General features: G+C 42.3%; 1 protein-coding gene across 3 annotated transcripts in view; it reads right to left on the bottom strand.

The window, feature by feature from the left end:
* Positions 1 to 14788, bottom strand: part of LOC115169322 (zinc finger E-box-binding homeobox 1) — a 98543-nt gene extending 83755 nt beyond the window's left edge. For 2 of the 3 annotated variants that reach the window (XM_029724824.1, XM_029724826.1), the window contains exon 1: positions 14655 to 14788. In XM_029724824.1, the coding sequence (XP_029580684.1) occupies positions 14655 to 14712 (58 nt within the window). In that variant the 5' untranslated portion in view covers positions 14713 to 14788. Of the gene's footprint in view, positions 1 to 12875; positions 13482 to 14654 lie in introns of those variants that run through there. The other variant, XM_029724825.1, reaches the window with a different exon arrangement.
* Between the last annotated feature and the right edge of the window lie 1127 nt (positions 14789 to 15915).

The raw sequence follows: 15915 nt of genomic DNA, 5'->3' as shown, positions 1-15915 counted from the left end.
AGAAGGCAGGGTAAAGTGACTAGACATCAGGATAGATAATAATAAGGTATTTGAGGTAGATATGTACAAGAAGGCAGGGTAAAGTGACTAGACATCAGGATAGATAATAATAAGGTATTTGAGGTAGATATGTACATGAAGGCAGGGTAAAGTGACTAGGCACCAGGATAGACAATAATAAGGTATTTGAGGTAGATATGTACATGAAGGCAGGGAAAAGTGACTAGGCACCAGGATAGATAATAATAAGGTAATTAAGGTAGATATGTACATTAAGGCAGGGTAAAGTGACTAGGCATCAGGATAGATAATAATAAGGTATTTGAGGTAGATATGTACAAGAAGGCAGGGTAAAGTGACTAGGCACCAGGATAGATAATAATAAGGTATTTGAGGTAGATATGTACATGAAGGCAGGGTAAAGTGACTAGACATCAGGATAGATAATAATAAGGTATTTGAGGTAGATATGTACAAGAAGGCAGGGTAAAGTGACTAGGCATCAGGATAGATAATAATAAGGTATTTGAGTTAGATATGTACATGAAGGCAGGGTAAAGTGACTAGGCACCAGGATAGATAATAATAAGGTATTTGAGGTAGATATGTACAAGAAGGCAGGGTAAAGTGACTAGGCATCAGGATAGATAATAATAAGGTATTTGAGTTAGATATGTACAAGAAGGCAGGGTAAAGTGACTAGACATCAGGATAGATAATAATAAGGTATTTGAGGTAGATATGTACATGAAGGCAGGGTAATGTGACTAGGCATCAGGATAGATAATAATAAGAGTAAAATAAAGAACAGAGCAGCAACAGCAAATTATCAGTGTAAAAGTGTGTGTGCGTGTAATGTGTATGTATGTGTGTTTATGCTGTGTCGGTCTGCGTGTGTGTGTTATGTATGTGTGTATGTAGTGTATGTGAATGTTTGGTGGTTTTGTGAGGGAGTGTCAATGTAGTGTGTGTGTGAGTGAGTGTGTCTATGGTTTGTATGTATAGTCTAGCAAGTGTGTGTAGGGTCAGTGCAAGATAGAATCAGTGCAGATAGTTTGGATTACTGACTATTTAGCAGTCTGGCTATTTAGCAGTCTTATGGCTTGAGGGTAGAAGCTGTCTCGGAGCCTGTTGGTCCAAGAGCCGATGCTCTGGAACCGTTTGCGGGACGGTAGCAGATTGAACATTCTATGGCTTCGGTGGCTGGAGTCTTTGGCAATTTTTCGGCCCTTGACTGTGAAATTAGACTGTGAGTGAGCTCAGGGCAAACTGGAAAACATTGGATACATCGCAAATGGCGCCCTGGTAAAAAATAGTACACTACATGGGAAATAGGTTGGCTTTTGGTGTGCACATACACTTCAGGAACTAGGGAGGGCTGCTGGCACGGAGCGTATGGTATTCTCCAGGATACAGGAAAGAGAGCAAGTGTTCCAGATCTTATCCACTCAGCAGGAAGGTAAACCAAAACAACAACAAAAACAACAACCACAATGACAGAGGACAACTCTGAGGGGAGGTAAATATTGTGTGGAGACAGAGAGACAGATATATAGGGGGAAACTCTGTACCCAGACCCAATCACATAAGTGAGTCAAGATGTTTTATGCAACTGGGCCCAGGGCCCCTTATTCATTAGCCCACTGTTAACCCATAGTGGGTTTCTTTCAGACAAAGACGACACACACAGTAGGCATACAGCTTTCTCCTAACAGCCTCATCAACACAGCCTCCGCTGACACACCCTCTGCTCACATCACCTCTGAAGAGGACATTTAGCTGACATAACCTCCAATTCAATACCACGCATGTACACACACACAAGCGCACACACTGCACCGGGCAGACACACTCACGATTGCACGTGCACACACACATATAATATACACTGCACACACACCCTGCAACATAAACCCATATTAGGCCACATCTTTCGATCATCAATCTGCTCCAAAACAACAAACCTTTCCAGTGTTCTTTATACTGACGTACCCCCACACACACACACACTCCCAGGGGCCTCTTTGTAGAGTACAGTACCCCTCACCCACCTGTCTGGCCCTGATTAATGTCCTCAAAGACAAGATCTTCGTCCCAAATGGCACCCTATTCCCTATGTAGTGCACTACTTTTGGCCAGAGCCCATGCAAAAGCATGCACTATATACAGTGGCAAGAAAAAGTATGTGAAACCTTTGGAAATACCTGGATTTCTGCATCAATTGGTCATAAAATTTGATCGGATCTTCATCTAGGTCACAACAATAGACAAACACAGTATGCTTAAACTAATAACACACAAACAATTATACGTTTTCATGTCTTTATTGAACACACTGTGTAAACATTCACAGTGCATGGTGGAAAAATAATGTGAACCCTTGGATTTAATAACTGGTTGACCCTCCTTTGGCAGCAATAACCTCAACCAAATGTTTTCTGTAGTTGTGGATCAGACCTGCACAACGGTCAGGAGGAATATTGGACCATTCCTCTTTACAAAACTGTTTCAGTTCAGCAATATTCTTGGGATGTCTGGTGTGAACTGCTCTCTTGAGGTCATGCCACAGCATCTCAATCGGGTTGAGGTCAGGACTCTGACTGGGCCAGAAGGTGTATTTTCTTCTGTTGAATCCATTCTGTTGTTGATTTACTTCTGTGTTTTGGGTCGTTGTCCTGTTGCGTCACCCAACTTCTGTTGAGCTTCAATTGGCGGACAGATAGCCAAACATTCTCCAGCAAAATGTCTTAATAAATTGGGAATTTATTTTTCCGGCGATGATAGCAAGCTGTCCAGGCCCTGAGGCAGCAAATCAGTCCCAAACCATGATGCTCCCTCCACCATACTTTACAGTTGGGATGAGGTTTTGATGTTGGTGTGCTGTGCCTTTTTTTCTCCACACATAGTTTTGTGTGTTCCTTCCAAACAACTCAACTGTAGTTTCATCTGTCTACAGAATATTTTGCCGGTAGCACTGTGGAACATCCAGGTGCACTTTTGCAAACTTCAGATGTGCAGCAATGGTTTTTTTGGACAGCAGTGCCTTCTCCCGTGGTGTCCTCCCATGAACACCATTCTTGTTTAGTGTTTTATGTATCTCAGACTCGTCAACAAAGATGTTAGCATGTTCCAGAGATTTCTGTAAGTCTTTAGCTGACACACTAAGATTCTTCTTAACCTCATTGAGCATTCTGCACTGTGCTCTTGCAGTCATCTTTGCAGGATGGCCACTCCTAGGGAGAGTAGCAACAGTGCTGAACTTTCTCCATTTATAGACAATTTGTCTTACCATGGACTGATGAACATCAAGGCTTTTAGAGATACCTTTGTAACCCTTTTCAGCTTCATGCAAGTCAACAATTCTTGATATTAGGTCTTCTGAGATCTCTTTTGTTTGAGGCATGGTTCTTGTGAATAGCAAACTCAAATTTTGTGAGTGTTTTTTATAGGGCAAGGCAGCTCTAACCAACATCTCCAATCTCGTCTCATTGATTGGACTCCAGGTTAGATGACTCCTGACTCCAATTAGCTTTTGGAGAAGTCATTAGCCTAGGGGTTCACATACTTTTCCAACCTACACTGTGAATGTTTAAATTATGTATTCAATATAGACAAGAAAAATACAATCATTTGTGTGTTATTAGTTTAAGCACACTGTTTGTCTATTGTTGTGACAGATGAAGATCAGATCAAATGTGATGACCAATTTATGCAGAAATCCAGGTAATTTCAAAGGGTTCACATACTTTTTCCTGCCACTGTAGGGAATTGGGTGCCATTTCGGACACAACAGAAAGCGGCTGGGCTGAGGCAAAGGTGCCTGCTGCTGGGAGGTCTCTCTCTCTCCCTCCACCCACCCACCTCTCTCTCTCCTTCTGTTTCTCTCTCCCCCTCTCTCTCTGGCTCTCTCTCCCTCTTCAGTTTCCCTCCCTCCGCTCATAACTCAGCAGATAGCAGCACCAAAACCACCATAGCTGCTGTTAGCACTAGCTAATGATCCCTCATTACGCTACATCACAGCTCCTCTGTACTGTCAACTCCCCAGCCATCCCACTCTAACACTGAATCCTTGCCTCTCCTTATTACTGTACTGTATTATGGTTTGGGATAATGTTAGTGAACCTGTCTGTTTTTAACAGATATCACAATAGAAACTACTGTATTTCAATGACCACCACCAGGACGACATAATGCCTAGGCATAGCTAGTGAGATTTCAAATGATTTCATAACTTCCTACAGTGGAGTGCCTCTCTAACTCTGTATTCTTTGCTGAGGCTTCCATAATAAAGAGCATGGGAGGATTTGCAAATGAGCTGGTGAAAACAAGGAGGGCTTCCCACCAGCCGAGTGTGAAAGAAAGAGAGTTCCCCCTTCTCAGTATTGCCTGTGAATGGACTCTTTCTTCTGCCTCACACTTTAAAGGTAGGAGGGAGGCCAGTCAATGGCAAAGATAACTAGGGATGCATCCAAAATGGCACCCTATTCCCTATATTGTGCACTACTTTTGACCAGGGACCAATATATTCCCACTATAAAGGGAATAAAGTGCCATTTGGGACATAAGGGCCTTCTTGGGCCTTCTTTCACTCTAAAGCCAGCACACAATAGCTTAGCCTAAGCCATCACAAGACCCAATAATGCACCTATAGGCTATTGCTGGTATTCAGGTGACTGAATGAAGCAAAAAAAAAAAGATCCTTTATTTAACTAGGCAAGTCAGTGAAGAACAAATTCTTATTTACAATGACAGCCTAGGAACACTGGGTTAACTGCCTTGTTCGGGGGCAGATCGACAGATTTTTACCTTGTCAGCTCAGGGATTCAATCTAGCAACCTTTCAGTTACCGGCCCAATACTCTAACCACTAGGCTACCTGCAGCCCCAGCTGAAAAACATGTTATTTCTGGAATGAAGTTTCTCAAACAATAACGTGGTGGCCTCTGGAAGAAAGCCTGTAAGAAATCAGTCCAACCCACTCTCAAATCATTCCAACTGTACTAACTCAGAGTTAAGATAAGCCTATAGTTTGACATTATAAAAAGCCTACCTAGGCCTAGAATTTCTGGTAACAGCGTAAAACATTGATCACAGCCTAGCTGACGGGACATTAGAACTAGGCCTACAACTGGATGAGATCTCTTTCAGAGGGTTGAGAATTAGCCTACGTTTATAATCATAGCCCCCGTCCCCACAGGAGACCTTTTGCGTTCTGCTAGGCTGTCATTGTAAATAGGAATTTGTTCTTAACTGACTTGCCTAGTTCAATAAAGGTTCATAAAAAATATAATAATAAAAATTCACTAGGAACTAAATGGAAACTGAAACAGGGAAGGACTACTATCTGAACGTGTCCAATAAGGAACCATTGTTTTCGTTTTTCTGTTGCAAAACATATTGTTACAGTGTGCACTGATGAATATGACACTGCAGTTCCGTATTTTGTATCGCTTGAGTATTTAGGATTGTTAACATGGATATAAATGTTCCTGTAAATCTAATACACAATAATTGCCTATATTAGCATATTTCATCTGAATAATTAAGCCATCTCTCACAAACAAGCTGGACAGTAATAACCTAAGAGTTATCTGGCTAGTGGCTACATCATTTCATTACAACACAAAATACTCACAATAGGGAACAAGTGCTTAAAGGAAAACTGCACCCAAAAACTATCTTTTGGTATACGTTTCATTAGTCCATTGTTGATATAGTCCCAAAATGTTTGGCATGTCAGCAATCAAGTTTTCAAGATAGGTACCTTTCAAAATACAGAAATACTGCCGGAATTATGCATTTTGCATCATATGTGGTATTTTGAAAGTTATATATCATGAAAACTTGATTGCTGACATGCAAAATATTTCGGGACTGTATCAATAATGGACTAATGAAACAAATACCAAAAGACAGTTTTTTGGCGTGGAGTTTTCCTTTAAGCCTTGCCACACATTAATTCATGTAAATTCACCGACCATTTTGAATCCCACCGTACCTTCGCTGCTATGCAATCTGGTTTCCGAGCTGGTCACGGGTGTACCTCAGCCACACTCAAGGTCCTAAACGATATCATAACCGCCATCAATAAAAGACAGTACTGTGCAGCTGTCTTCCTTCAACCTGGCCAAGGCTTTCGACTCTGTCAATCACCGCATTCTGATTGGCGGACTCAATAGCCTTGGTTTCTCAAATGACTGCCTCGCCTGGTTCACCAACTACTTCTCAGATAGAGTTCAGTTTGTCAAATTCGAGGGCCTGTTGTCCGGACCTCTAGCAGTCTCTATGAGGGTGCCAACAGGGTTCAATTCTCGGGCTGACTCTTTTCTCTGTATATATCAATGATGTCGCTCTTGCTGCTGGTGATTCTCTGAACCACCACTACGCAGATGACACCATTCTGTATACATCTGGCCCTTCTTTGGACAATGTGTTAACCTCTTTGGGCTGGGGGGCAGTATTTTCACATTCGGATAAAAAGCTTGCCCAGAGTAAACTGCCTGCTACTCAGGCCCAGAAGCTAAGAAATGCATATTATTAGTAGATTTGGATAGCAAACACTCTGAAGTTTCTAAAACTGTTTGAATGATGTCTGTGAGTATAACAGAACTCATATGGCAGGCGAAAACCTGAGAAATATCCAACCAGGAAGTGGGAAATCTGAGGTTTGTAGTTTTTCAAGTGATTGCCTATCCAATATACAGTGTAAATTTGGTCAAATTGCACTTCCTAAGGCTTCCACTAGATGTCAACAGTCTTTAGAAGTTGTTTCAGACTTCTATTGTGAAAGGGGAGCAAATAAGAGCACTCTAAGCAGATGGCCCAGGTGAAAGCCTTTAGTTTAGTCACGCACACGGCCGTGGGCACGAGCTCCGTTCCCTTTCATTTCTAAAGACAAAGGAATTGTCCGGATGGAATATTATTGAAGATTTATGATAAAAACATCCTAAAGATTGATTCTATACATCGTTTGACATGTTTCTACAAACTGTAATGGAAGTTTTTTGACTTTTCGTCTGGACTTAGTGTCCGCGTCTTGTGCATTTGGAATAGTGAACTAAACGGGCGAACAAAAAGGAGGTATTTGGACATAAAGATTAACTTTATCGAACAAAATGAACATTTATTGTGGAACTGGGATTCCTGGGAGTGCATTCCGATGAAGATCAAAGGTAAGTGACTATTTATAACACTATTTCTGACTTTTGTTGACTCCACAAAATGGCGGGTATCTGTATGGCTTGTTTTGGTGGCTGAGCGCTGTACTCAGATTATCGCATGGTGTGCTTTCACCGTAAAGCTTTTTTTTTAAATCTGACACAGCGGTTGCATTAAGGAGAAGGTAATCTATAATCCTATACATAACACTTGTATCTTTCATCAAAGTTTATGATGAGTATTTCTGTAAATTGATGTGGCTCTCTGCAAAATCACCGGCTGTTTTGTAGGCAAAACATTCCTGAACATAACGCGCCAATGTAAACTGAGATTTTTGGATATAAAAATGAACTTTATTGAACAAAACATACATGTATTGTGAAACATGAAGTCCTATGAGTGCCATCTGATGAAGATCATCAAAGGTTAGTGATTCATTTTATCTCTATTTCTGCTTTTTGTGACTCCTCTCTTTGGCTGGAAAATGGCTGTATGTTTTTTTTGTGACTAGGAGCTGACCTAACATAATCGTATGCTTTCGCCGTAAAGCCTTTTTGAAATCAGACAATGTGGCTGGATTAACAAGAAGTTTATCTTTAAAATGGTGTATAATACTTGTATGTTTGAGGAATTTGAATTATGAGATTTCTGTTGTTTTGAATTTGGCGCCTTGCAATTTCACTGGCTGTTGTCGAGGTGGGACGCTAGTGTCCCACATATCCCAGAGAGGTTTTAACAAACCTCCAAACGAGTTTCAATGCCATACAACACTTCTTCCGTGGCCTCCAACTGCTCTTAAACGCTAGTAAAACTAAATGCATGCTCTTCAACCGATCGCTGCCCGCACCCATCTAGCATCACTACTCTGGACGGTTCTGACCTAGAATATGTGGACAACTCCAAATACCTAGGTGTCTGGTTAGACTGTAAACTCTCCTTCCAGACTCACATTAAGCATCTCCAATCCAAAATTAAAATTAGAATCGGCTTCCTATTTCGCAACAAAGCCTCCTTCACTCATCCTTCACTCATGCTGCCAACATACCCTCGTAAAACTGACTATCATACCGTTCCTTCGGCGATGTCATTTACAAAATAGCTTCCAACACTACAGTACTCAGCAAATTGGATGTAGTCTATCACAGTCCCATCCGTTTTGTCACTAAAGCCCCATATACTACCCACCACTGCGACCTGTATGCTGTTGTTGGCTGGCCCTCGCTACATATTCGTAGCCAAACCCACTGGCTCCAGGTCATCTATACTTCTTTGCTAGGTAAATCCCCTCCTTATCTCAGCTCACTGGTCACCATAGCAACACCCACCCATAGCACACGCTCCAGCAGGTATATTTCACTGGTCATCCCCAAAGCCAACACCCCCTTTGGCCGCCTTTCCTTCCAGTTCTCTGCTGCCAATGACTGGAACTAAGTGCAAAAATCACTGAAGCTGGAGACTCATATATCCCTCACTAACTTTAAGCATCAGCTGTCAGAGCAGCTTACCGATCGCTGCACATGTACACAGCCCATCTGTAAATAGCCCACCCAACTACCTCATCCCCATGTTGTTATTTTTTTTTAATCATTTGCACCCCAGTATCTCTACTTGCACATTATCATCTGCACATCTATCACTCCAGTGTTAATGCTAAATTGTAATCCGCCCTGCAATCTGCCCTGGCATGCTGTCAATTAACTTCTGGGCTACATCCTGACTGATGGCAGCCCATTCTTGCATAATCAATGCTTGGAGTTTGTCAGAATCTGTGGGGTTTTGTTTTTCCACCCGCCTCTTGAGGATTGACAACAAGTTCTCAACGGGATTAAGGTCTGGGGAGTTTCCTGGCCATGGACCCAAAATATCGATGTTTTGTTCCCCGAGCCATTTAGTTATCACTTTTGCATTATGGCAAGATGCTCCAACATGCTGGAAAAGGCATTGTTCGTCACCAAACTGTTCCTGGATGGTTGGGAGAAGTTGCTCTTGGAGGATGTGTTGGTATCATTCTTTATTCATGGCTGTGTTCTTAGGCAAAATTGTGAGTGAGCCCACTCCCTTGGCTGAGAAGCAACCCCACACATGAATGGTCTCAGTATGCTTTACTGTTGGCATGACACAGGACTGATGGTAGCGCTCACCTTGTCTTCTCCGGACAAATCGGAAAGGGGATTCATCAGAGAAAATGACTTTACCCCAGTCCTCAGCAGTCCAATCCCTGTACCTTTTGCAGAATATCAGTCTGTCCCTGATGTTTTTCCTGGAGAGAAGTGGCTTCTTTGCTGCCCTTCTTGACACCCGGCCATCCTCCAAAAGTCTTCGCCTCACTGTGCGTGCAGATGCACTCACACCTGCCTGCTGCCATTCCTGAGCAAGCTCTGTACTGGTGGTGCCCCGATCCCGCAGCTGAATCAACTTTAGGAGACGGTCCTGGCGCTTGCTGGACTTTCTTGGGCGCCCTGAAGCCTTCTTCACAACAATTGAACCACTCTCCTTGAAGTTCTTGATGATCCGATAAATGGTTGATTTAGGTGCAATCTTACTGGCAGCAATATCCTTGCCTGTGAAGCACTTTTTGTGCAAAGCAATGATGACGGCACGTGTTTCCTTGCAGGTAACCATGGATGAGAGAGGAAGAACAATGATTCCAAGCACCACCCTCCTTTTGAAGCTTCCAGTCTGTTATTCGAACTGTGTTAACAAGAGAATTACTGACATGATGTCAGCTGGTCCTTTTGTGGCAGGGCAGAAATGCAGTGGAAATGTTTTTGGGGGATTCAGTTGATTTGCATGGCAAAGAGGGACTTTGCAATTAATTGCAATTCATCTGATCACTCCTCATAACATTCTGGAGTAAATGCAATTTGCCATCATACAAACTGAGGCAGCAGACTTTGTGAAAATTAATATTTGTGTCATTCTCAAAACTTTTGGCCAAGACTGTACATAGATTTTTCTATTGTGTTATTGACTGTACATTTGTTTATCCCATGTGTAACTCTGTGTTGTTTTTGTCACACTGGTTTGCTTTATCTTGGCCAGGTCGCAGTTGTAAATGAGAACTTGTTCTCAACTGGCCTACCTGGTTAAATAAAGGTGAAATAAAAAAATAAAATGTAAATCAAATCAAAGTTTATTTGTCACGTGCGCCGAATACAACAGGTGTAGACCTTACAGTGAAATGCTTACTTACAGGCTCTAACCAATAGTGCAAAAAAAGGCATTAGGTGAACACTAAATAAGTAAAGAAATAAAACAACAGTAAAAAGACAGTGAAAAATAACAGTAGTGAGGCTATATACAGTAGCGAGGCTACAACAAGAGGAGGCCACGCAAAGCCCAGGGGAAAGGAGCCATTTCCCACCTTCCTACACACACACACACACACACACACACACACACACACACTAGCCACAGCAGCCCCTCCCCCAGTCTAGATTTACCTTCCCTTTACCATAAAAGTAGAGAGGTGGGGTTTAGGCCTAGGACATCCTCTAGTGCTTTGTTATTCCTCAGCACCATTTCATTAAAGGAACACATACGCACGCACGCACGCACGCATGCACGCATGCACGCACACACACACACACACACACACACACACACACACACACACATACATACATACACACACACACATACTGTATATACACACACACCCTCAGGGTCTAGGATAAGGGGAAAGTGAAATTTGATGTCTCCGGTCACAGGTCAATCAACACTGTTAGGGCTACTGTGGCAAATCACTGCCATTGAAAGTGTGAATTAGCCCCTTTTATAATCAACTAGGCACATTTAGCCAGCTGCCAATTGCAGCTACATCAAAGTCAAAGCAGAATGGCTTTAATTTAAATACTCTAAACACTAATAACAATAATTAATATCTAGACACCACTATCAGAAACGGTTTGTAACATCTAGGCAGTCATTGAGGGTGTGACTTTACACACGGATTTGGCTCGTCTTTAATCAGGTTCAATAGTCCCAAATGGCACCCTTATTCCCTATTCAATAAAGTACTTTTCACCAGAACCCTATTGGCCCTGGTCAAAAGCAGTGCACTGCATAGGGAATACAATGGTGCCATTTGGGACGTAGACAGTGAGTCTAAGTGAAATCCTAAGCAGCTACAGGGCCAGTGCTGAGAAGGCTGTGTTTATACTGTGAAGTATGTTAACACGAGCCCACATTCCTCTATTCCCAAATTGTAGTGTTAAAATTACAGCCTCGGCAGAGAGGCGTGACAAAAGCAGCGCGATTAGGGATGGCCAGCACCTGTTTAACCCAGCCAGGACACACACACACACCGTCCTCCTTGCTGCCATTTGCTGAACCTGACGCCCTGATTTTTACAGCTGCATGGGGAATAATATCAGGAATCAAGAGTCTCAAATGGCACCATATCCCTACATAGTGCACTATATATGGAATAAGGTGTCATTTGGGACACCATTTGGGATGCAACCCAAACCTTCATCTGTCAGTCAAGGCAGGGCACTGAGCAGCCTTGGTTCTTATAAACTGTACCTTAGCAGGAGGTCTTGCTCACACACCACACACACACATCAATGTGCTTGCATACTAGTCTCTCCAACAGCTGGTAGAATAAGTCCCAAAATCTGAAGTAGGCTATGATACCATAATTGGCTACAAGATGGAAATAGCAGCTTAACTACAAGATTCAAGTACCCGAGAAGAAACAGCATCAAGATAATGAAAACATCCCCCCCATGTATGGAGGAGAGACACCACGTGACACCCTGCCTGCTCTAACATCTTTTGATTTGCTACTTGTAGGGAGAGCTTCATGAAATAACACTGTTATTTTCCATTATTACGCATCAATAACGTAAACATATCACATCAGTCCAATATGTAATGAATTATTTCAAATGTAGGCCTAACGCAAATGATTAATAAGAAGCGGGACAATGTTTATTTTTCAAACAATAAAAAATGACAGAATGACAAAAATAACACTGAAGGGTTTAAAACATAAGGTGTAGGCTAAAATAAAACAGCATGAAGACTTGCACCTCAACCCTATGGCCCGCGGTCAACCGTCAAATGATCGTTGCCCGTTATAGAATAACACTAAACATGCCTTGCTATCATAAATGATACGTGATCGAATAGACTGGATATATATTAAAACAATAAAAATGACCCAGTAATATAAAAACGATATAGTTCGAGGCACCTTTATAGGTGTTGCATCACCTTGCATACCTGGCCGTCTCACAACATAAAAAGCAGCAGCCCCGCCTTCACTGCAGTAACGGTACACACCGCCATTCCATTCCATCGACCCACTCGGAAATTGCATAACGATATAATTGAAAACAATAGATGGAAAACATTTAGGGGTGTGCTGTCTGTTTCACAATATTGCTATCTATTACAGGAAATAACGGAGTCATTCGCATTCGCAACCACCTTATGTACTGCTTTCCTTTTCCGTCACAACCTATTCTTCCCTTGCCTGCACCGTGACACACACAGGGCGGTAGGCTACACTAGAGTAGATTATACATCACTTGTTTCGACAGAAGAAAAAGAACGGAACAAAAACCAGCATAATCAAACATCAACAAATTGGACATCATCATGCATGTTTACGAGCGAAAATCCCGCGAGAACAAAACCAACAGTGAGAAACCAAGAATCTACTGACGCTGATATGCACGGATAAACTAAACAACCATAATGTTTTTCTACCTGCACAAGTTGCCATTTGCTGCAGCGTATATTGGAGTCTTTTCCCCCGTCTGCTCTAGAATGAAGATAGGTTTAAAATAAACAAATACTTTCCCGCAATCTGTGCCAATAATACTGTAAAGAGAAATGCCGCAGGTAGGGTTTTATAGGAGGACATTTGCGAGCCCCGTTTTCACTGTTCAGGTGAACATGTTGACGGCTCCTGCCTGCGCACGGACGCTGCCTGGGCGGCACGGCGCTCAGCTCTGTGTCACATCTTGTGTCGTCAGCGGCCACAGGAAAAGGTGCTTTCCTGTTTCCAGCCCTCATCTCACTACTCGAATAACGGTACTACCTATAATATGTTATTGGCCGGTAGGTAGAGTGAAAGTGAGGAGGATAGGTAGAACACAGGTAAGAGAGGGAGCTACTCTTTTCTGATCACATCTAAAGTGGAATCCAAGCTACAATCATTTGCTGACAAACTTCATAAAATCAAGTGAACGACTAGGCTACATCGAAAAACTAAATCGCCGTTCTATGCTACTGTAGGTATAATGTTGTTAATTTAGCAAACTGAGGATCATTAGCCTGTTTATGCTCATGTAGCAATTGAACTATTCAATAAAAAAAATATATTTCGTGCAGTGTATTATGTTCTGTTACCTTTCATTCACGTGAAGTTTGGTTCGTTAGACAGAATGTCCAGGCTGCGCCGTTGCTGCTGCATAACTAGATTCCTTATATAGACTGCAGCAGTTGCTCACACACATAGGAAGTCTATGGGCTGTGTGACGCCCATTTCTTTCATGCCTTGCTTGCACCACCCAGCATAACAGGTAAGTACTAGCCTAGGCAATATATCAGCTTCTCTTCCACAAATTAAAATCATCACAAGCTATTCAACAAGCTAAATTTGAGGACTATAATGTCAAGTAAAATGGATCGGTTATGACCAAAACAATGTTATGCTACCTAAAAAGGGAGACCACGAGAAGCCTGAGTGTGATGTATTCAAATCTAAATGAACAAAAGTGGAATAATAAGACAATACTTTGTACAACACAGATCTCCTACCTTAGCAAACCTCTCGACAACAATGCATCAAACAGTGTTGCGTGCGGATAATAGAAGGGGGTTGCTGCCCAAGTCACAACACAAGCCCGATTAAATGTATTTTATTTATCTAATAATATAGGCCTAATGCAAGTCCAGATTGACATGCAACTAGTGAGTCTACAAAGTCAAATGGCAGAATATACTATGCATCAAATAACTGCTACCTGGAAGAAAACACGACAGACTAGCTATTACCATTATCTCGTAATTCTTCAGTAAAATTTCAGGTGGCTGAGTTTAACTGAATGCCTGGGACAGCAAGTTAGCAAGCTGCTAGCCTGTTAGCTTAGAAGTTTTTTGTTGAGCAAAAGCGTAGCAAACGACAGGATTTCTGTTGACAAATGTAACACGTTGCATCTTGTCTCTTGTAAAAACAAGGTGACAAGTGAACGTAAAAGAAAATTGGATCGAGGAACAAAATCAGGCTCTCACTCAAATCCACGGGATGATAGGTGCGTATAACGGTACGCTCGAGCAGTGCTGCTGCGCTAGGCGGAGAGAAGCGAGCCAGGTATAACGGTACACACCACATTTGAATATACGTACTACTTTCCAGCACTTCAACTCCCTAAAACGTGGGTCAGAAAAGTCCCAAAGTCGGCGAACACAGTTGAATGAACCTAAAAGTACGTAGTCCATCTCACTTAATCGTTTCCCGTCGGTTTACGGAGTTTGGCTTACCGTTATTCCTCTTCGGGTTCGCCTGTTTTCTGCGCTTACACCTGGGGCCATCCGCCATGATCCTTTCGCTCTGTCTGAATAATGCCTGCCGGGGCGAGTCACCTCCTCTCTCGCCACCTCCCCCCGTACCCCACTCCTCTCTCTCCACTCCACCTCCCTCCCTCCCTTCTCTGCACCTGGTTTACGACACTTTCTGCTTTACGACATCACCTTCTCCAGTCTCCTAACCTGCTAAATTCTTTCTCCTAACCTGCAGCGTAAATTCTAACCTGCTACGAAGAAGTCACTTCGGTATCGAAGTGGCGTGAAAAGAGTGTTTCCCCCACTGCTAACACCCCAGCACATGGCCCATCTCCCGACTGGCAGCGCACAGAGTCCACCCCGAGCTTTTGCTTTCGCCGGACTCTTGATGTTTGCTCCTGTTGCCGAAAGTATAAGATGCATGGTCAAAATAAGAACATGGCAATGTGTTTTGATAACAGGTAACATTTTGACAGGTAACAGACAGTCCATCATTAGGCTGCTACAATTATAAACTCTTCTTTTGGAAAGGAAAATACTTCAAGCGACAGGGAACAGTTCACGTGACAGAGCATTAACCCCTTAAATGCCAGACTGTTGCTGGCGCACGACTACGTTTCAAGTAGGCTATTCTATAACAGTTTTTAACACACACACAAACACACACTCAGTTTAGCAACACGTTTGATGGCAACAAATGCACTATTTATACATTATTATGATCATGATGAAATTGATAACAACAATTATGAAAAGTATGATATCCTGATTATAATAATGATAATAGCACAATGATTATTATGAATATAAAATAATATTCTAATATTTTTTTTTAACACAGACAGCACTTTTGGGACCTATGTCTTTGGCTTGTGTCTTTACTTCCAGGGAAAGTGAGAAACCAGGATGTTATGATATACGTGGACAGTCATGGGTTGAGGCTCCTCAAATGGCACCCTATTCCCTATAGTGCACTTTTGACTAGGGCTCCATAGGGCTCTGGTCAAAACTAGTGCACTATATAGGGAATAGGGTGCCATTTGGCATGCAGACTCTGAGATGGGATGCTGTACACAGAGAAAAGACCCGCTGTTCTCACTGAGCAGGAGGAAATATGACGTATGCAGGATTCCTGGCTTTATAGACATACATTTTTTCTCTCTCTCTCTTCATCTGTCCAGATTCAGATTGCTATCACTGTATCACATCTTGCATAAGCCTAACCCAGATAGTTTTTTTT

The sequence above is a fragment of the Salmo trutta genome, chromosome 31 (assembly GCF_901001165.1).
Source record: "Salmo trutta chromosome 31, fSalTru1.1, whole genome shotgun sequence".
NCBI lineage: Eukaryota > Metazoa > Chordata > Actinopteri > Salmoniformes > Salmonidae > Salmo > Salmo trutta.
This window is presented reverse-complemented; position numbering and strand designations above follow the sequence as displayed.